At 39.4% G+C, this 22,046-nt stretch overlaps 1 protein-coding gene across 4 annotated transcripts in view; it reads right to left on the bottom strand.

Annotated features, from left to right (window-relative positions):
• Nucleotides 1–584: 584 nt before the first annotated feature.
• Nucleotides 585–22,046, bottom strand: part of LOC141397430 (GTP-binding nuclear protein Ran-like) — a 67,549-nt gene continuing 46,087 nt past the window's right edge. Inside the window, exons 2-4 of one of the 4 annotated variants that reach the window (XM_073973582.1) lie at nucleotides 1,889–2,018; nucleotides 896–1,281; nucleotides 585–821 (exon numbers count right to left, since the gene is read on the bottom strand). In XM_073973582.1, coding sequence (XP_073829683.1) covers nucleotides 606–821; nucleotides 896–1,281; nucleotides 1,889–1,979 — 693 coding nt within the window. In that variant the 5' untranslated portion in view covers nucleotides 1,980–2,018 and the 3' untranslated portion in view covers nucleotides 585–605. Of the gene's footprint in view, nucleotides 822–895; nucleotides 1,383–1,888; nucleotides 2,019–18,620; nucleotides 18,641–22,046 lie in introns of those variants that run through there. The other 3 variants (XM_073973584.1, XM_073973583.1, XM_073973585.1) reach the window with 3 other exon arrangements.

Below are 22,046 nucleotides of genomic sequence, written 5' to 3'. Positions count from 1 at the left end.
ATAGGGTCTAAAGGAGCACCCTTTCTTTTTGAAAGGGTCTTTAGATGCACTCTTTCTTTCAGAAATTGTCTGTAGAAGCATCCTGTCTTTTAGAATGGGTCTATAGAAGTACACTATCTGTCAGAAAGGGTCTTTAGAAGCACATTTTCTTTCTTCAAGAAATTTTACGATGTGCAAAGTTTCGGTCAAATGGGATACTTAGATACTAAGTTATCGTGCTTAGCAATCATACTAATTGGTGCCGGCATGTTTTTTTTTTTGACCTCAAAGGAAATATGGACTTGTCCCTGAAAAAAATATAAACATCGTATAAGGAGCGCAAATAAAACCTGTTTTCAACGCGATTCGAGACCGGTAGTGCGATTCTCTAACACATTTTTTGAGTTACCGACAAAAATCGGTAAAATTAATATGCTTATAAGTACGGTAATTAACGATCTTTTTTCGGTAAATTAGCGACCAAAAGAAAGTTTATTAGGAGTAATGCATGTAGTTGGAGAACGTATATAAATAATTTACAAACAAAAATAATAATAAGAAGAAAAATAAAATGGTTCTAATAGAAAACAAGAACAAAAAAGAAATATGAACTATTTGATAATTTATTAATCTTCTTCATCATCTTCGATCAAAACTATTTCGTTGGCTTCTTTCAAATCTCGTTCGATTTGCATCTGCCAATCTCGATCCATTTTGATTTCAGGGGGCAACAAAGCAGGAGTGGCCACAAATTCCAAACTGACATCACCAAGCAAATTACGGGCCAAAGACAGGAAAGGCTTTTCAATGTTATAATTTGATTTTGCTGAGATGTCGTAGTACTGTCGAGAAAAGAGAAAATACAATTTTAAATTATATTTTAATAAAATTAAAATTTTTTTTATTTCCCCCCAACCTGTAAGTTCTTCTTTTTGTCAAAGGTAATATTTTTCGGTTTCACTTTCCGTTCCTTGACGTCCACTTTGTTACCACACAACACAATCGGTATATCCTTGCATACACGTACCAAATCCTTATACCAATTTGGTACGTGTTTATAGGTGACCCGAAATGTTACATCGAACATGATAATGGCACACTTGCCTTGAAGGTAGTAATAATCACGTAACAAATATAATTTCTCTTGGCCCGCTGTATCCCAAATATTGAATCGTATTGGACCACGTGTAGTATTGAAAATGATTGGATGTATTTCAACACCAAGTGTAGCAATATATGTCCTTTCAAATTCGCCGGTCAAGTGTCGTTTCACCAAAGTTGTCTTGCCGATGCCACCATCACCTACCAAAAGGCATTTGAATGTTGGAATTTTCTCTTTGGGTTGTGCCATATTTTGTTAGTATTTGTTTGAGACTCAAAAAATTGTCTATAGATTATAGGAACTATAAAAGTATGTTGAGATAAAAAAAAAATTAACGGAACATATTATTAATTAACAAGTAAAAAATAATACGTTGGACCGGGCCGAACATTTTATACCCTCCACCATGAAACATTCTGACCTTATATGGAATACTTAGTTAGCTTTCTTTGCGAAATTACCAATGTCCACAATTTTAGGTGGAGTAGTTTTTTTTTGACCAGTGGAGACACCAAATACCTAATTTTGCATAATGCCGTCAGCTATGGACATTTTTTTCAGCACTGGGAACCACAAATGCCAAATGGCAGCAATTTTGGCCGAAAATTACGATAAAACAAGTAAGAACAGCGTTAACGAAATGTAATGAAGTGAGTAGGACCAAATAGTTAATTCCGTTTATGAAAGTACTAAGCTCTTCCTTTTATTGCAGGAGTAGTACATATATCCCAACTGATAATACTCCCTTCAAAACAGCTCACATAGGGCGTCATCGTTGTTCTTCCCAAAACATGGACCAATATTTACCATTTTCCAAATTGGGCGAAATATATACAAATTGGTCAATACCGGCTAGACCAAAACCTGGATATTCTGGATTTGGATAGTCAACGAACATCGGGAGCACCGTTATATGGAGACTGTATAAAACGTTGACCTGTACCGAATACAAATAACAAATTTCAGTTATTCCGGTTGAATAATGTAGCTTAAACTTTCAAAATACCGAAAATTGGGCTATTTGAAGACACTGATAATTTTCTTCTGCAATATTTTTACCACCATGGAAGTCTAAATAACAAATTTCAGTCATATCGGTGGTATATTGCCACAACTTTCAAGATACCGAAAATCGGGAGGTACCGTCGACCTATACCGATAAATTTCAGGTGGAATTTTGAAAACTCCGAGCTTTAATTATACCCCCAGCCTTTAGGCTAAAGAGGGTATTTACACTTTGATACGACCAAAAATGTGCCTCATCGAAATAATGGTTTTAGACCCCAAGTATGTTTGTACGATATCCGTTTCAGACAATTTTGAGTAGATCTAGCAATGTCCGTCCGTCCGTCTGTCTGTCTGTCTGTCTGGCTGGTGCGCACGATAACTCTCGAAGGGATCAATCGATTCGGTTAAAATTTTGGGTATCGAAATATTTTGTCCAGATTCGATTTAAGTTCGAAGATGGGCCATATAGGTCCACTCCTTCAGGTACCTCCCCCACAAATGTTCAAAAATTGTCGCAAGACTTGTGCGCACGATAACTCTTGTAGGGAATAGCCGATTTGGTCCATACTTTGCACATCGTGTAATTTCTACCAAACTTAGATGAGGTTTCAATATGGACTCAATCGGCCCACTCCTTCAGGTAACTCCCACACAAAATTTCGGAAAAGTTCAGTTTAGGACCTGGTCTCGAATCGCTTTGATTTTTGTTTACGCAAGTTGTATTCGCTGTCCTCTATACGACGCTGTAATTTTCATTAGGGGCAAGTCCGTGCTTCCTGAGAAAATAGCCTGAAAGTTACAAAAAACCCTATGACACCGTGTGTAGTGGTTGCAGCGCAAGATAACTTTCGAACGGATCTGCCGATTCGGTCCAAAATTTGGCTTTCGTAACGTTTTGTCCAAACTTAGTTCAAGTTCAAAGATGGATTATACCGGTCCACTCCTTCCGGTACCTCCCCCACAGAAGTTCGAAAATGTTCGGAAAATTTGTGCGTACGATAACTCTTGAAGGGAGTATCCGATTTGGTCCATACTTTGCACATTATGAAATTTCTACCAGACTTAGATGAGGTTCCAATATGGACTCAATCGGTAAACTCCTTCGAGTACCTCCCACACAAAATTTCGGAAAAGTTAAGTTTAGGACCTGCTCTCGAATCGCCTTGGTTTTTGTTGTACCATCTTGTATTCACTGTCCCCTAATACGAAGGTACAAGTTTCCTCAGGGGCAAGTCCATATTTCCTGAAAAAATAGCCTGAAAGTTGAAAAACAAACCCTATGACACCAGGTTTATGGATGGAAGCGCAAGATAATTCTCGAACGGAAATGCCGGTTCCGGCCAAAATTTGGCCTTCGTAATATTGTTTCCAAACTTAGTTTAAGTTCGAAGTGGACCATATCGGTCCACTCCTTCAGGTACCTACGCCACAAAAGTTCAAAAATATTTGGAAAAATTGTGGGCACGATAACTCTTGATGGGAGTGACCGATTTGGTCCATACTTTACACGTTCTCATAATATCTACCAGATATAGATCAGGTTCGAATATGGACTATATTTGTTCACTCCATCCCGTACCTACTACACAAAATTTTGGATAAGTTCTCTTTAAGACCTGCTATTGAATCACTTTGAATTTTTTTGAAGCAACTTGCATTCGCTGCCTCATTTACGATGGTAAAAGTTTTTTAGGGGCAAGTCCATGCTTCTTGAGCAAACATCCCGATGAGTGTAAAACCCCCCTATGGCACCATATGTTGTGGCTGGAGATCCACATTCATAATGGTCAATGTCGATACATTCCTTTTAGTATCTCCTCCGCAAAACTTTTGATCTTTAATCCTAATCAACATTTTTGTCTGTTCAAACGCCCAAAAACTTTTAAAACCCCCTAAATACATACGTATTTTGGGAAAAAATTGTTTCAATATACACAGGCTGAGGGTATATCTCTGTCGGCAAAGCCGACTGATACTTTTTTTACTTGTTCCGAATATTTTTGAACTTTTGTGGGGTAGGTACCTGAAAGAGTGGACCGATTTGGCTTATCTACGAACTTAAACTAAGTTTGGAAACAATATTACGAAGGCCAAATTTTGGCCGGAATCGACATTTCCGTTCGAGAATTATCTTGCGCTTCCACCCATAAACATAGTGTCATAGGGTTTGTTTTCCAACTTTCAGGCTATTTTTTCAGGAAGTATGGACTTGCCCCTGAGGAAACTTGTACTTTCGTATAGGGGACAGTGAATACAAGATCTTACAACAAAATTCGAGGCGATTCGAGAGCAGGTCCCAAACTGAACTTTTCCGAAATTTTGTGTGGGAGGTACTCGAAGGAGTTTGCCGATTGAGTCCCTATTGGAACCTCATCTAAGTCTGGTAGAAATTGCATAATGTGCAAAAGACCAAATCGGTTACTCCCTTCAAGAATTATCGTAAGCACAAGTTTTCCGAAGAAGTGGACCGATATAGTCCATCTTTGAACTTCAACTAAGTTTGGACAAAATATTATGAAAGCCAAATTTTGGACCGACTCGGCAGATCCGTTCGAGAGTTATCTTGCGCTCCAACCACTACACACGGTGTCATAGGGTTTTTTGTAACTTTCAGGCTATTTCCTCAGGAAGTATGGACTTGCCCCTAATGAAACTTACAGCGTCGTATAGAGGACAGCGGATACAACTTGTGTAAACAAAAATCAAAGCGATTCGAGACCAGTAGGCCTATTCTGTAACTTTTATCGAACAAAAAGTTGTTAAAATTTCTTTTGTTTTTGTAACAACTACAAAACAAACAAATGAAATTGTTGTAAAATAAACAATGAGTAAAGTTGTTAAAAAATTACAAAATAGGCCTACAGGTACTAAACTTTTCCGAAATTTTATGTGGGAGGTACCCGAAGGAGTGGACCGATTGAGTCCATATTGGAACCTCATCTAAGTTTGGTAGAAATTACACGATGTGCAAAGTATGGACCAAATCGGTTATTCCCTACAAGAGTTATCGTGCGCACAAGTTTTGCGGCAATTTTTGAACATTTGTCGGGGAGGTACCTAAAGGAGTGGACCTATATGGCCCATCTTCGAACTTAAATCGAATCTGCACAAAATATTTCGATACCCAAAATTTGAACCGAATCGATTGATCCGTACGAGAGTTATCGTGCGCACCAGCCAGCCAGACAGGCAGACAGACAGACGGACAGACAGACAGACAGACGGACGGACATTGCTAGATCTACTCAAAAATGTCTGAAACGGATATCGTACAAACATACTTGGGGTCTAAATCCATTATTTCGATGAGGCACATTTTTGGTCGTATCAAAATGTAAATACCCTCTTTAGCCTAAAGGCTGAGGGTAAAAACAAATAAGAACGGCGTTGAGTTCGGCCGGACCGAACTTGTTATACCCTCCACCACGAGTGGTATTGAAGTAAAATGGAACAATAAGTTTCTTTTCGTTTATGAAGAAGACCTATTCCAAATTTCAGCAATTTCGGTAAACAATGTCGCTAACCATGAAGAATCATTTACACAAATTTCATATGGAAAGTCTTATACCTCAAATGAGGACTAAATACCAAATTTCAGCCATATCGGAGGAATATTGAGGACACAACCTTTAAAATACCGTAAATCGGGAGATACCGTTCCATGGAGGTTATATGAAGGCGTGGACCCATACCAACAAAATTCTGGGGGAAAGTTTTATACCCCGAACGAAGGCTAAGTACCATATTTCAGCCATTTTGGTGTGATAATGAAGTTAAAACCTTTAAAATACCGAATATCGGGTGGTACCGTTCTATGGGATCTGTATTAAGACGTTCGCCTGTACCAACAAATTTCCAGGGGTAAGTTTTATAACACCAACGAAGACTACCAAATTTCAGTTGATACAGCTGTCGCTGGGTTGACAATCTCTGGCCGGGATGTTCCCGGGTCGTTCCGGAACGAAGATCCAATTGTCGTGGGAACGTGTGTTGCTGACTAGACAGTTCCTGCTGGCTAGCCATCAGCCGAGTCACCCCAACCATCACGTAGTGATGGAAGATCCACCACCTAGACCCATCCGTAAGGACTTCAGGTGTTACCGTGATGACATCCAAGACGTCATTCCATCGGACGTCAACCGATTGTCTTACACGGACTCCCTGAACATTGTGCACCAACGGGCGGTCTCCGAAGCCATAAGTGTGTACAAAAACAATAAAGTCCTAAATCAACATCATCCAGCAATTTCGGATAGTGAGAGGCTTCTTCCAAGGCAAACTCGTTCCATACTGGCACAACTTAGGTCTGGTTACAGTAGCATTTTCAATTCCTACAGAGAACGCATTGTTCCCGGTACCATAAACAGGTGCCCCTCCTGCCATCAGAGCCCTCACGATACTTCACATCTATTCAACTGTCCGCCCACCCCCACAAATCTAACCCCTGTTGATTTGTGGTCACATCCAATTGAAATAGCACAATTCCTTCAATTGCCAACATCAAATCCTATTCACACAACTGATTAATAATATATTCCATTTTCTTTTCTCGTTCCATTCTTCCTTTATAATTTTCAGGAAAGAGCTTCCGAATACAACCGAACTGTTACAACAACAACAACAACCAAATTTCAGCTATTTCAATGGATTATTACGACCATAACCTAGGTGACGTAGGGGATGGAAGATACCAAGCAACGGTCCTGAACGGTTTTAACATGGCAAAGGCCAGGATTTATCTTGGTCCCTCTTTCATCTCAAGTGGACACTGACCTCCCCGTGGTGTCACCTGGGGAACTGCCTTTAACACCCGTTAAAGGTAGTGAGCTAACATGTGCCGCGCGTTCACCCATAAGAACGTTAAAAACTTGGGTTTGGGCGTCGGGTTAGTAACCCTCCCCTAGAAAAAACAGCCTACTATGAAAAAACGAAAGAAAAGAAAAACAAACCCCTCTAAAGTTGACGAACCCCGCAAACGTTTTAAGGATCATGATCTGCGAATCTGCACCTGGAATGTTCGCACTCTTTATAGAGAAGGTGCAGTCTTCGCATTGGCAGACGTACTTGAAAAGTACAAGACCGATATTACTGCCATACAGGAAATACGATGGATTGGGAAAGGCGTCACAACAACACCTAAAGGTGACGCACTGTATTATAGTTGCCATGACGTAAAGCATGATTTGGTTGCGGATTTGTAGTTAGTCGGAGACTAAAACATCTGGTATCCAGCTTCACCCCAGTGAATGAAAGACTTGCTGCAATTCGAATAAAAGCTAAATTCTTCAACATCAGCTTTATTTGCGCTCATGCTCCCACTGAAGAAAAGGACGAACAGACCAAAGACATATTTTACGAGCGCTTAGAAGAAACATATGACCGTTGCCCTGCCCATGACATGAAAATCATTCTAGGCGATTTTAATGCCAAAATTGGAAAGGAGAATATCTTTGGCCCAACAGTCGGGAAATTCAGTCTCCACAGTGAAACATCTGACAATGGTATGAGGCTGATAGACTTTGCAGCTGCAAAAAAACATGGTAGTTAGCAGTACCAGATTTAATCATCTCGATATTCATAAGGGCACCTGGCTGTCTCCAGATCAGAAAACAAGAAACCAAATTGATCATGTTGTGATAGATGGAAGACATTCATCGAGCGTGTTGGATGTACGATCGTTCCGAGGCGCAAACATTGATTCGGACCACTACCTTTTTGCAGCAAAGGTACGCACCCGCTTAAACGTAGCAAACAAAGTGCGAACAGACACAACACGAAAGTTAGACATCGGTAAGCTGCAATCACAACAGATAGCCACAGCATATTCCACTCAACTAGCCCAATTGCTTAATCAAAGCACTCCTCATCCCGATAACATATCAGCGCAATGGCAAAGCATTGCCCACTCCATGCAAACAGCCGCAAAATCCATACTTGGATACCAGAGACCTCCACCAAGGAATCCATGGTATGATGAGGAGTGTCGTGCTGCCACCGAAGAGAAAAATGCGACATATAAGGCTACTTTACAATCCGTAGCAACGCGTAGCGCACGAGAGAGATACAGGGAGAAAACGAGAGAGGAGAAACGTCTTTTCCGCAGGAAAAAGAGAGAGATGGAAAAGCGGGAGTGTGAAAAAATCGAGTTGTACAGGAGCCAGAATGAAGTCCGAAAATTCTACCAAAGAGTCAAGCATCAAACTGATGGCTTTGGTACAGGCACATCCTCCTGTAGAGACCATCAAGGTAATTTGGTAACTGATACAGATAGTGTACTCAGGATATGGAAAGAACATTTTTCAAATCTGTTGGTATCCAATAGCAGCGAAGACGACGAAGATACCACAGTCCCAATCCCAGAAGATGGTATTGAATGTATACCGCCCAGCCAAAATGAGGTAAAGACAGCAATAAATCGGCTGAAGAATAATAAGGCAGCAGGAGCCGATGGATTACCAGCCGAGCTGTTCAAAACCGGAGGCGACACGCTGATAAGGTGTATTCATCAGCTAGTTAGCACCATCTGGCAGGAAGAACGAGTACCCGACGATTGGAACCTGAGTATCCTGTGCCCCGTCCACAAGAAGGGAGATAAGACTGTATGCTCTAACTATAGGGGCATAAGTCTACTCCCTATTGCCTACAAGATCGTGTCAGGGATATTGTGCGAACGACTAAAGCCTATGGTCAACGAGATAATTGGACCATACCAATGCGGCTTTAGACCTGGCAAGTCCACCATTGACCAGATATTTACCCTGGAAATCCTGGAGAAGACCCAAGAGATGCAGATCGACACCTACCACCTTTTTGTCGATTATAAAGCAGCCTTCGGCAGCCCGCTGCGTTTCAAGGTATTCCAAGCCATGTCTGAATTTGGTATCCCCGCAAAGCTCATCCGGCTTTCTAAAATGACTTTAACTGACACGAGGTCCTCAGTTAAAATAGGAAAGAACCTCTCCGAAGAGTTTGGTACCAAAAGAGGTTTCAGACAAGGAGACAGCCTTTCGTGTGACCTCTTCAACATCCTGCTAGAAAAGGTTATACGAGAGGCAAACGTCAAAAGAAGTGGCACAATCTACACCAATAGTCACATGTTACTTGCTTATGCTGATGATATAGACATCATGGGCCGATCAGTAAAAGAAGTAACTGATACCTTTATAAAGGTCGAAGGGGAATCTGCTAAGGTGGGTCTGGCGGTAAACGGTGAGAAGACCAAGTTGATGGTGTCGACGCGCAATGCGTCCATTGAGATCGGACCAACTGTTGAAGTTGGTTCCTATAATTTTGAGGTAGTAAAAGACTTCGTATACCTCGGCACCTCCGTAAACACAAGAAACGACATCAGTTGTGAAATAAAAAGAAGAATTGTATTGGCCAACAGATGCTACTTTGGTTTAAGTAAGCAGTTTAAAAACAAAGCCACATCTCGTCAAACAAAAATAACGCTCTACAAAACACTGATACTACCCGTGCTGATGTATGGCTCCGAAGCCAGGGTACTTGCGCAAGCAGACATGGCAGTACTTGGTGTGTTTGAGAGAAAAATTCTTCGAAAGATCTACGGACCAATCTGCGTTGACGGTGAATATCGACGTCGCATGAACCACCAGCTGTATCTGCTATACAACGACATCAATATAGTTAAACGTATCGAGATGCAGCGATTGCGTTGGCTAGGCCATATCATAAGAATGAGCGATGATGAACCCGCTAAAAAGGCGTATGAATACATGCCACATGGCGGTGCACGCAGAATTGGCAGGCCAAGGAATAGATGGCGCAAACAAGTGGATGATGAGATGAAAAGGCGCGGTATTCCAGAGTGCAAAGTTACAAATAGAGAGGAATGGAGATCTCTTCTTAGTTCGGCCTATAGAACAAATGTTCTATAATGGGCCAGCTAAGTAAGTAAGTAAGTAAGTAGAAGCCCGTAACAGAAGAAATATTATAAAGATAATTTCAAATATCTGCCTTTCCAATTCAATGATTGATATTTTATGTGAGGAAAATGAATGAAAATCGATGGGTTCCACGCAGTTTCGTTGGCTGTAGACATCTACAGCTCCGAAAAATATCAAAACTCCCACCGCTAAACCCTTTATGTCAACATCAAGGGCTTTGATTTAGAAGATATTGCGTAACGTAAAATGCACAGAAACAAAGGTGGTCTTTCTTGTATTATAATGGATGAGAAATATTTTTTCGGTACACAAACCATGTGCAAACTTCAAAAACATCAAAAGTAAATTCTTTTCTTTCGATAAAATTGACCTCTGGATGTCCCTATCAATAAGTTCTTTGTGCACATCAAATGTCTTGGGATCGTTTGACATTTCAAGCCTTGATGGTGACATGAAGCGTTCGTCGATTGGATTTTCTTTATTTTTTGGACCACAGCCAACGAAACTGCGCGGAACCCATCGATTTCCATTCATTTTCCTCAGATAAAATATCAATCATTGAATTGGAAAGGCAGATATTTGAAATTATCTTTATAATATTTCTTCTGTTCGGACTTACTATAAAGCTATCAAATGTAACTTCTTTGTACTTTTGTTGTAGTCTTGAAAATATTGAACCCAACTCAATATACAATTTTGACTTTATAAATTGTTTTTATCGATTTCTTCATAAGAATCTCTTTTGAGCTCTAAGCATCGAGATTCATCATATTCCAAGACACCAATACAATTTTATTTGCTCGAAATTTGTTGGCAATAGACACTAACGGGCTTTATTTATACCCTCCACCATATGGAGGGTATAATTAAATTTGTCATTCCGTTTGTAACACATCGAAATATTGGTCGGAGACCCTATAAAGTATATATATTATTGATCAGCATAAAATTCTACGTCGATTTGACCATGTCCGTCTGTCCGTCCGTCCGTCCGTCTGTCTGTCTGTTGAAATCAAGATACAGCTCGCAATTTTAAAGATAGAGAGTCAAAATTTGGTACAGAAGTTTTTATTACTTGCAGGATGGTTGGTATTGAAAATGGGATATATCGGTCCACGTTTTGATATAGCCCCCATAGAACGGTACCTCCCGATTTTCGGTATTTTTAAGGTTTTAGCTTCATTATCATACCAAAATGGCTGAAATTTGGTACGTAGTCTTCTTTAGGGGTATAAAACTTTCCCCCAGAATTTTGTCGGTATCGGTCCACACCTTCATATAGCCCCCATAGAACGGTACCTCCCGATTTTCGGTATTTTTAAGGTTTTAGCTTCATTATCCTACCAAAATGGCTGAAATTTGGTACGTAGTCTTCTTTAGGGGTATAAAACTTTCCCCCAGAATTTTGTCGGTATCGGTCCACACCTTCATATAGCCCCCATAGAACGGTACCTCCCGATTTTCGGTATTTTGAAGGTTTTAGCTTCATTATCCTACCAAAATGGCTGAAATTTGGTACGTAGTCTTCTTTAGGGGTATAAAACTTTTCCCCAGAATTTTGTCGGTATCGGTCCCCACCTTCATATAGCGGCCATAGAACGGTACCTCCCGATTTTCGGTATTTTGAAGGTTTTTGCTTCATTATCACACCGAAATGGCTGAAGTTTGGTACTTAGTCTACGTTGGTGGTATAAAACTTTCCCCCAGAACTTTGTCGGTATCGGTCCATGCCTTCATATAGCCCCCATAGAACGGTACCTCCCGATTTTCGGTATTTTGAACGTTGTGACCTCAATATTCCACCGAAATTGCTGAAATTTGGTATTTAGACTTCGTTGGGGGTACTCAAACTTCCCCTTTAAATTTGTCGGTATAGGTCCACGCCTTCATATAGCCCCCATGGAAAAGTACCTCCCGATTTTTCGTATTTTGAAGGTTGTGTCTTCAACATTCCACCAAAATGGCTGAAATTTGGTATTTAGTCTTCAATGTGATATAAAACTGTTCGCCAGAAATATGTCTGTACAGGTCCACGCTTTCATATTGCCCCATTTCTGAATTAAATTCGTCGGTATAAGTCCACGTTTCGATATAGCCCCCATAGAACGGTACCTCCGGATTTTCGTAATACTGAAGATTGTGACGTCAATATCCAACCGAAATGGCTGAAATTCGTTATTTCATCTTCCAAGAGTTATAAAATATTCCAGAAGAGTATTATCAGTATAGGTCCACCTCTTCCTATATCCCCATAGAAGCTTACTTCTTGATTTTCGGTATTTTTTTAGTTTTAGCCACATTCTCTTACCGAAATATAGGAAATTTGGTATTTAGTCTTCTTTGAGCCTAAAAACTTTCCGTCAGAAATTTGTCGGTATAGATCGACGTTTTGAAATAGCCCCCATAGAATGGTGCCTCACATTGTTTTACCGAAATTGCTGAAATGTAGTATTAAGTCTTCTTCATACACGAAAGGAAACTAATTATTCCATTTTACTTCAATACAACTTGTGGTGGAGGGTATAACAAGTTCGGTCCGGCCGAACTCAACGCCGTTCTTACTTGTTTTTAATTATAAGTATTTTTTTGTAAAAGTTTTCCTCATCTGACAAACGATTTGTGCAAATTTTATACGTTGGTTCTATCCTGGTGAACCATTGAAACATGCCCATATTTTGACATTTTTCATAAAGCGAGTAAAAAGTACCGTTATAACGCATATGTGTAACAGGTTAGGTATTGAAAATATCACCTACTATATACTCTACATGTCCACAAAAATATAATTTTCAATTCCTCTCCAATCGTTAGATATAACGGTATTTGTAGGCAAAATTGGTTGGTTCTATTAAGAGGAACCAGAGTGTATATGGGCTATACCAAAACATGGACTTATGTTGACAATTCTTTAAGGGGAAGTTTTGGGACCACCGCGAACTTAAAATATCAAACTACGAGTATTTCGGTCAAAAAATGTATAAAAAATCGTCAAAATACCGAAAACTGGGAGGTACCATTATATGGGGACATATCAAAGCATGGACCTATATTGAGCATTTTTGTGGAGAAAATTTGTGACCACTGGAAACCTCAAATGTCTTATTACATATAGTGCGGTCAGGAAAAAGTAGCTAAATTTCTCAAAATACCTACAATCGGGAAGTACTGTTATATGAAGGCTATACCAAAACGATGGCCAATATTGTCCATCTTCGAACTTGATGGCATAATGGTTCAATGTCAGGAAGCATGGACTTGAACATGAAAAATATTATATGACTGTAAACAAATCTACAAAGAGTACTCTCGATAAAAATTTGCAAACGATCCTCGTAGAGCACTTAAACTGGATTTAAGCGAAAACTCTGACCTTTTGTGAGGGGGGGTACCCGAAGATGTTTTCCAATATAGACCTTGTTGGAACGTGAGGTACTTTCGGAAGAAATTTTACCATGTGAATAGTTTCGTCTGAATCTAATACTCAATTCGTAAATGATCGTGGTCATCAGTCATTTGAGTTCATGAATACAGCGTTTCTGAGAAGTTTAAGGGTAATTATCTCAGGAAAAAAATCATCGTATAAGGGACCGCGAGGGAAACTGTATTTTAACTGCGCTTTGCGAAAAATTTTGAATTTTTTGTGTGAGAGATACACGAAGAAGAAGAAGATGTCCGGTAGAAATATTACGATGTACGAAGAGAATGGACCAAATCGAATACACCCGATTAATCCGTTTATGAGTTATCGTGTGCTCCAGCCAGTCAGACAGACATGAACGGACGTACGGGCATGGCGAAACCGACTTCAAATTGTCTGACACGTATATCAGGTGGTCTTCTGTTCAAATAAAAGTATTTTATATAGCAGATCTGAATGGGAGGATTTATTTCTAGAAAATCCCTAAACAGTATATACCTGCTAGATGACTTCTAATTCCCAGAAGACCCTAATGGAAATCTTCATATTACCCCAAAACTTCTATAGAAATAATGTTCCCAGGAGGGACAAGGAAGACTACTCTCATATCAATGAGTGCACTCCGATTCATATTAGCTCAATGCTGTTTATCTCCATATCCAAACGGCGTGTCTTATGAAATACAAAAATACTCAGGAAATGTCGCCACATTATACTGAGGGGTATTTTACGGCGGTTAAAAATTTGATGTTGTCTGGCCTGGTAATCGAATCGCAGATATTCTGAGTGCAATGTAGTTGTGGATACCATTATACCATGGTGGCACAATAATATGCGGTATTTCATATTCAAAATATCGCAAAAAAAAGTTATTTTGTAATAGAATGTTTTCTATTTCCAGAAGATCCCAATATGAGGCCTTATAGAAGTTCTTCTTTATACAAAGGACTTAATGAAACCTCCACAATAGGATATAATTTAAATTGTGAATACTTTAAACGGGGTTATTATAACTTCAGAATACATCGATATAAGATCCCTTATTTACAGAAAACACGAATACTAACTTTCCTAACCATAGAAGGCCTCTAAAGACCGTACCCTAGTAAAATGAGACATGAATAGGTACTCTTTTAAATATAGAAAGCCGCAATAACGAACAGAAGCATGGTAGAACAAATATAAGGTAAAGTTAATACTACAACAAATACAACTCGAACAACAACCACAAAGGAATGTGTTTTTGTTTGTAACGTTACTGCCAGTTGTATTTGTAAACAAAACAAGGAAATGTCTATAAATTATTGGAATTTAAAAAACTAATAATTTTTTACATTTGGTTGAATATTTTGGAAAACATGAATGAAAATTCGTTACATTTTCAATTTTTATGTTTCCACATCATTCCACTAAATGCATAAATTCTCGCAGAAAGTAGAATTCTTGCAGACAAGTTTGGGGTCGCTGGAAATTCATAGAAAAAGGAGAAGATGTTTCAATGTTTTGTTTTAGAAATCAAAGAAGCACATGTTTATTAGGGCTTTATTTCTTTAAATTTTAACAAAAGACCTCACATATTAACAAACGTTGTATCGCCTCTACAAGCGGGGATTTACTGCGCGGCTTATCGTTCGAACTTGGAGGAGGTTACATATCATTGATATGAAGAAGTCTTTCTGGGAAATGGTTTTTTCCGAATGATATATTTTTTTTTTCTCAAAAAATATATGTTCCTAATGTGCATCGAAATAGAAATAAACGTATAAAATGTCATATGAAATTTGACACTAACGTTACAACCCAGTTCAGTCAGCTGGGTATTGCTGCTACCTTTTCTTATTCTACCACGGAACAGAAGGTCTTCTTTGTCTAAAAAATGTCAATAGGATGTCCTCTAACTGTAGTATACATCAGTAGGGGGTCTTTCATTAAGAGAAAACGGAGGGGCACAAAAAGGAAGATTTTTAATTAACGAAGACCTCAACGGACCGTCTCCTAGGCGTAGAAGATCTGAATTGGAGATATCCTATTTGTACAATTTATAAACTGTAGTGCGATTCTCTAACATATTTTTGGAGTTACCGACAAAAATCGGTAAAATTAAAATGCTTATAATTTCGGTAATTAACGATTTTATTCGGTAAGTTTACGACCAATCAAAATCAGTCGTAAAGTTCTACCGATAGCACAGTGTTGTCAACTTTTATTTGAAATTTTCATTCATAATTTTTCGTTTTAAAGTTACCGATTTTTGTAGGTAACTGAAAAACAAGTGAGCAAAGGCTATAGCCGGGACGGAGCCGACCATTTGATACCCTACACCACTAAACATTTCTTTTAGGGAATATAATCCGACTACCACCAAAAATAATATACCTCTTTCTCTCTGGGACCCCCATAATCAACCCAAACCCAAATTTCGTGACCATCCGAACAAAATTACGACCTGTAGCTTGATTGCAAAAAATGGAAGAATTGGATGCATTACCGACTATCAACTCCCAAAAAATTCGTGACGACAAAATTGCGACCTGTAGCGTGATTACAAACAAATCGGAAAATGGGATGCATTACCGACTATTGCAGTATCTCTGTTGTTTGAACAGCTACGACAACCTACTTTACATCGTTGTAAAGGAGATATTTTCTTTTTTCCTTGCCAGGTTTTGCTTTTGATATACCTCTTAAAGAAACAGAGATATTGGCTTTGAAACAAAACGTTGACCTTTCTCCAAATAAGTGTTTGCCCATTCCGACCCCTGAATATTATCCGACTATCATCAAAATCAATGGGCTTCTTTCTCTTTGGGACCCCCATTAACCGCCAAAATTTCGTGACGATCCGATCAACATTGCGACCTGTGGCGTGATTACAAAAAAATCGGAAATGGGATGCATTATCGACTATTGCCATATCTCTGCTATTTGACCACCTACGGCAACCTACTTTACATCGTTGTAAGGGCGATATTTTCTACTTTCCTTGCCAGGTTTTACTTTTGATATACCTCTTAAAGAAACAGAGATATTGGCTTTGAAATAAAATGTTGACTTTTCTCCAAATAAGTGTTTGCCCATTCCGACCCCTAAATATTATCCGACCATCACCAAAACCAATAGGCTTCTTTATCTGTGAGACCCCCATTAACCCTCAAATTTTCGTGACGATCCGATCAAAATTGCGACCTGTGGCGTGATTACAAAAAAATCGGAAAATGGGATGCATTATCGACTAATGCGTTATCTCCGTTATTTGGTTACCTACGCCGACCTAGTTTGCATCATTGTAAAGACGGGATCTTCTACTTTCATAGTCAGGCCTTGCTTTTGGAAAATTTTCAACCAAAGCTGTGATATTTGTCAATATAATTAAAATCGCAAAAATTAAAATTGGGGTTTTATTTGCTACTATTGTGATATCTTCGTTGTTTGATCACCTTCGAGCACCTACTTTACATCATTAGAAAGGTGATATTTTCTGCTTTCATTGTCAGGTTTTGCTTTTGGTATACCCATATAGAAGCTGAGATATTCGCTTTGGAAAAAAACGTTGTCTTTTTACCCACCTAAGTTTTTTGTCCTTTCCGACCCCTAAATATTATTCGACCATCACCAAAATCAATAGGCTTCTTCCCCTCCGGGACCCCCATCAACATTCAAAATTTCGTGACGATCCGATCAAAATTGCGACCTGTAGCGTGATTACAAGGTTTAGATGGATAGACGGACAGACGGACGGACGGATGGACTGACGGACGGACACACATGGCCAGATCGACTCAGCTCGTCGAGACATTCATTTTGGTATATATAAGTATGGGTCTACGACCATTATTTCGATACGTTACAAACTTTTTGGCCAAAACCAACTTATAATACCCTCCCCACATAGTGGTGTAGGGTATAATGAGTTTGAGAATCGCACTACTGAGGTCTCTTATTTAAAGAATACGTCAATTTGAAGTCTCGTTATCAAAGATGGTCTCCTAGTCGCAGAAAACCTAAATAGAAGGCATCCTAACTACAGGCTACTGCGATAGGGGGCTTTCTGTAAGAATATGTAGTCTTCTTTATATGGAATACGGCTATAAGATGACTTATTTTGGTACGTGCCCTTCACAGTGATACCTTAATTGGAAGAATTTTATTCCGAAACTTTCCTAATCACTTAGACCTGAAATAGAATTATTCTACATATCGTCTCCTGAAATGCCCAAAGACGTAACCCTCAAGGGGTTACGTTGAGGGTTACGTGTTTGGGCATTTCAGGTGACGATATACATATATGAAGTCTGCCATCTATAGAAGACACCAATACACAAGGCCGTTCTCACCTGGTGTTTTAAACAATTTTGTGGGGGGTGCCAGAAGGTGTGTTCCGATTGAACATAATAAAATTGGCAATAAACATTACAAAATCGAATCTGTGATTATATCGGTTATTTATTTGAGAAGTTATTGTGCTGATTTTTGGAACCCTTGTTTCAGGAAGTACGGGCTTTCCCAAGAAAATAAGTATACTTTTTTAATTAGGATCATTGCTGCAAAAATGACAAAACTATCCGCAAAATGGCACTAACGGCGACATTGTTTGAATTTCAGAGGGAGACATACCCGAAACAGATCATTTTCAAACTTGATATAAGATTGGCCGATATATTACTATATCCAAAGTTCCGATCAACTCGTATAATTCTTTCGAAAGTTGTCGAAACCAACTTGGCCTTATGGGTTTGTATTGCTTTCGGCTAATTTTCGTTTTGTAATAGTCACATCGAGTACAATCTGTTGCAAAAAATTCAAAACGATCCGAGAGTTGGCCTTCAATAGGACTTTTGCGGTAAAACATTGAATTTTTTCTCAAAATTACCCGAAAGATTATACCGCTTTAGTCCATCTTCGGACTGATCTCTGTCTGCAAGAAATTTTGTTATGTTCTAAAGTTATAGTGCGCATCATTTTAGCGAAATTTTTTGAACTTTTGTGGGGGAGGCAAAATATTAATATTACGTTACCTAGATTCTGGAGCAAGTCGGTTGATCCGGTGGAGACTTTTGTACGCTACAGACGGCTGGGCAGACAGACAGAACTAAAACGGACAGGGCTAAATCGACTCCAAAAGGTCAAACTACACGATTATAAACTTATTTATTCAAGACAATAAAAAGCAGATCAAAAGCAGATATTTGGATAATGGTCTACTTACATACGTATTCCGCACACTTATTTGATCCTTTTATTTCTTTTCCTTATATTGTTTCGGCTGATTATTTTAATTATGAAATTATTTTTTAAATTAATTATTAAGGGTTTCAATAACAAACTGAAAATAATTTTCAAATTTTGTTTTTGACACTTATGTATGTATATTCAAGACCTTGCTACTATTTCTACAATCCAGTATCTAGTATCAACTTGTCCTCGTGCATGCAGAAAAATATATGTTAGAAATATGTTTTGGATGCCACCGTGGTGCGATGGTATGCACGCCCGCCTTGCATGCTGAAAGTCATGGGTTCGATTCCCTGGCCACGCAACATCAATCATTTTTCAGCGGGGGCAAAATACCCCTCAGTAATGTTGGCGACATTTCCTGAGTATTTCAGCCATGTAAAACTTCTCTACACGTGGTGTCTTATGACACGCCGTTCGGACTCGGCGATAAACAGAAGGTCCCATATCATATCATTGACCCAGCGTTTACACATGGCAGTGACAGCTCGAAAAATTCAATACATACACAATTTTTTACCATCACAATTACATTTTTTGAATTGTCGACTACACTGGCACTAGAATTTTCATGTCGAAAATGAAAAAAAGAGTTGCCGAGACTGTTTTTTAATCCATGTACATTTTTGTTTCTTTTAAGAATGCAAAGATTTGATGCATATTTTCAAAAGGTTATGAAACACAAATAATACATCACGGTAGCTGCAATATATTAGTGGTAAATAAAGTCATAATTTTGATGTTTTTCATGAAAATATAGGTTGACAAATAATTTCCCCTCTGGGATTACTTACTTATTTAGTTGGCCCATTACAGAACATTTGTTCCATAGACCGAACTAAGAAAATATCTCCATTCCTCACTGTTTTTCGCTTGACTTTTTGGAATACCGCGCCTTTCCATTTCTTCATCCACTTGTTTGCTCCATCGAACCTTAGGCCTGCCGATTCTGCGTGCACCGCCATGTGGCATGTATACATACGCCTTTTTAGCGGGTTCATCATCGCTCATTCTCATGATATGGCCTTTCGAAGAATTTTCCTCTCAAACACACCAAGCACTGCCTTATCTGCTTGCGCAAGTACCCATGCTTCGGAGCCATACATTTGCACGGGTAGTATCAGCGTTTTGTATAGTGTTATTTTTGTTTGACGAGATGTGGCTTTGTTTTTAAATTGCTTACTTAGACCATAGTAGCATCTGTTGGCCAATACAATGCTTCTTCTTATTTCATAACTGATGTTGTTTCTTGTGTTGATGGCAGTACCGAGGTAGACGAAGTCTTTAACTACCTCAAAATTGTAGGTACCAACTTCTACAGTTGGTCCGAGCTCTATGGACGCTTTGCTCGTCGACACCATCATTTTGGTCTTTTCGCCGTTTACCGCCAGACCCACTTTCGCAGATTCTGCTTCGACCTTCCTAAAGGTATCAGTTACTTCCTTTACTGATCGTCCCATGATGTCTATGTCATCAGCATAGGCAAGTAACATGTGGCTATTGGTGTAAATTGTGCCATTTCTTTTGACATTTGCATCTCGTATTACCTTTTCCAGCAAAATGTTGAATAGGTCACACGAAAGGCTGTCTCCTTGTCTGAAACCTCTTTTGGTACAAAATTCTTCGGAGAGGTTCTTTCCAATTTTAACTGAGGACCTAGTATCAGTTAGAGTCATCTTACAAAGCCGGATGAGCTTTGCGGGAATACCAAATTCAGACATTGCATGGAATACCTTTGATCGGAGGGGACTGTCGAATGCAGCTTTATAATCGACAAAAAGATGAAATGTGTCGATCTGCATCTCTTGGGTCTTCTCTAGGATTTGCCGCAGGGTAAATATCTGGTCAATGGTGGACTTGCCAGGTCTAAATCCACATTGGTATGGTCCAATTATTTCGTTGACCATTGGCTTTAGTCGTTCGCACAATATCCCTGACACTATCTTATAGTCAATAGGGAGAAGACTTATGCCCCTTAGTTTGAGCATACAGTCTTATCTCCTTTCTTGTGGACGGGATATAGGATGCTCAGGTTCCAATCGTCGGGTACGCGTTCTTTCTGCCAGATGGTGCTAAATAGCTGATGCATACACCTTATCAGCGCGTCGCCTCCGGTTTTAATCAGCTCGGCTGGTAAGCCATCGGCTCCTGCTGCTTTATTATTCTTCAGCCGGTTGATTGCTGTTTCTACCTCATCTTGGCCGGGCGGTATACATTCTATACCATCTTCTGGGATTGGATCTGTGGTATCATCGTCTTCGCTACTATTGGATACCAGCAGATTGGAGAAATGTTCCTTCCATATCCTGAGCACGCTATCTGTATCTGTTACCAGATTACCTTGCTGGTCTCTACAGGAGGATGTGCCTGTACCAAAGCCATCTGTTTGATATTTCACTCTTTGGTAGAATTTTCGGACTTCATTCTGTCTCCTGTACATCTCGATTTTTTCACACTCCCGCTTTTCCATTTCTCTCTTTTTCTTGCGGAAAAGCCGTTTCTCTTCTCTCCTTTTCTCCCGATATCTCTCTCGTGCGCTACGCGTTGCTACTGATTGTAAATTAGCTCTATATGCTGCATTTTTCTCTTCGGTAGCAGCACGAAACTCCTGGTCATACCATGAATTCCTTTGTGGAGGTCTCTGGAATCCAAGTATGGATTTTGCGGCTGTTTGCATGGAGTGGGCAATATGTTGCCATTGTGTTGTTATGTTATCGGGACAAGGAGTGCTCGCGTTAAGCAATTGGGCTAGTTGAGTGGAATATGCTGTGGTTATCTGTTGTGTTTGCAGCCTATCGATGTCCAACTTCTGCGTTGAGTCTGTTCGTGCTTTATTTGCAACGTTTAGACGGGTACGTACCTTTGCTGCAACAAGGTAGTGGTCCGAATCAATGTTTGCGCCTCGGAACGATCGTACATCCAACACGCTGGATGAATGTCTTCCATCTATTACAACATGATCAATTTGATTATATGTTTTTTGATCTGGAGACAGCCAGGTGCCCTTATGAATATCGAGATGATAAAATCTGGTACTGCTAACTACCATGTTTTTTGCAGCTGCAAAGTCTATCAGCCTCATACCATTGTCAGATGTTTCAATGTGGAGACTGAATTTCCCGACTGTTGGGCCAAAGATATTCTCCTTTCCAATTTTGGCATTAAAATCGCCTTGAATGATTTTAATGTCATGGGCAGGGCAACGGTCATATGTTTCTTCTAAGCGCTCGTAAAATATATCTTTGGTCTGTTTGTCCTTTTCTTCAGTGGGAGCATGAGCACAAATAAAGCTGATGTTGAAGAGTTTAGCTTTTATTCGAATTGCAGCAAGTCTTTCATTCACTGGGGTGAAGCTGGATACCAGATGTTTTAGTCTCCGACTAACTACGAATCCGCAACC

This window comes from Musca autumnalis, unplaced genomic scaffold (assembly GCF_047663935.1).
Source record: "Musca autumnalis isolate F117 unplaced genomic scaffold, ASM4766393v1 scaffold_3, whole genome shotgun sequence".
Classification (NCBI taxonomy): Eukaryota; Metazoa; Arthropoda; class Insecta; order Diptera; family Muscidae; genus Musca; species Musca autumnalis.
Note: the sequence above shows the minus strand (reverse complement) of the source record. Positions and strands in the feature narration are given on the sequence as shown.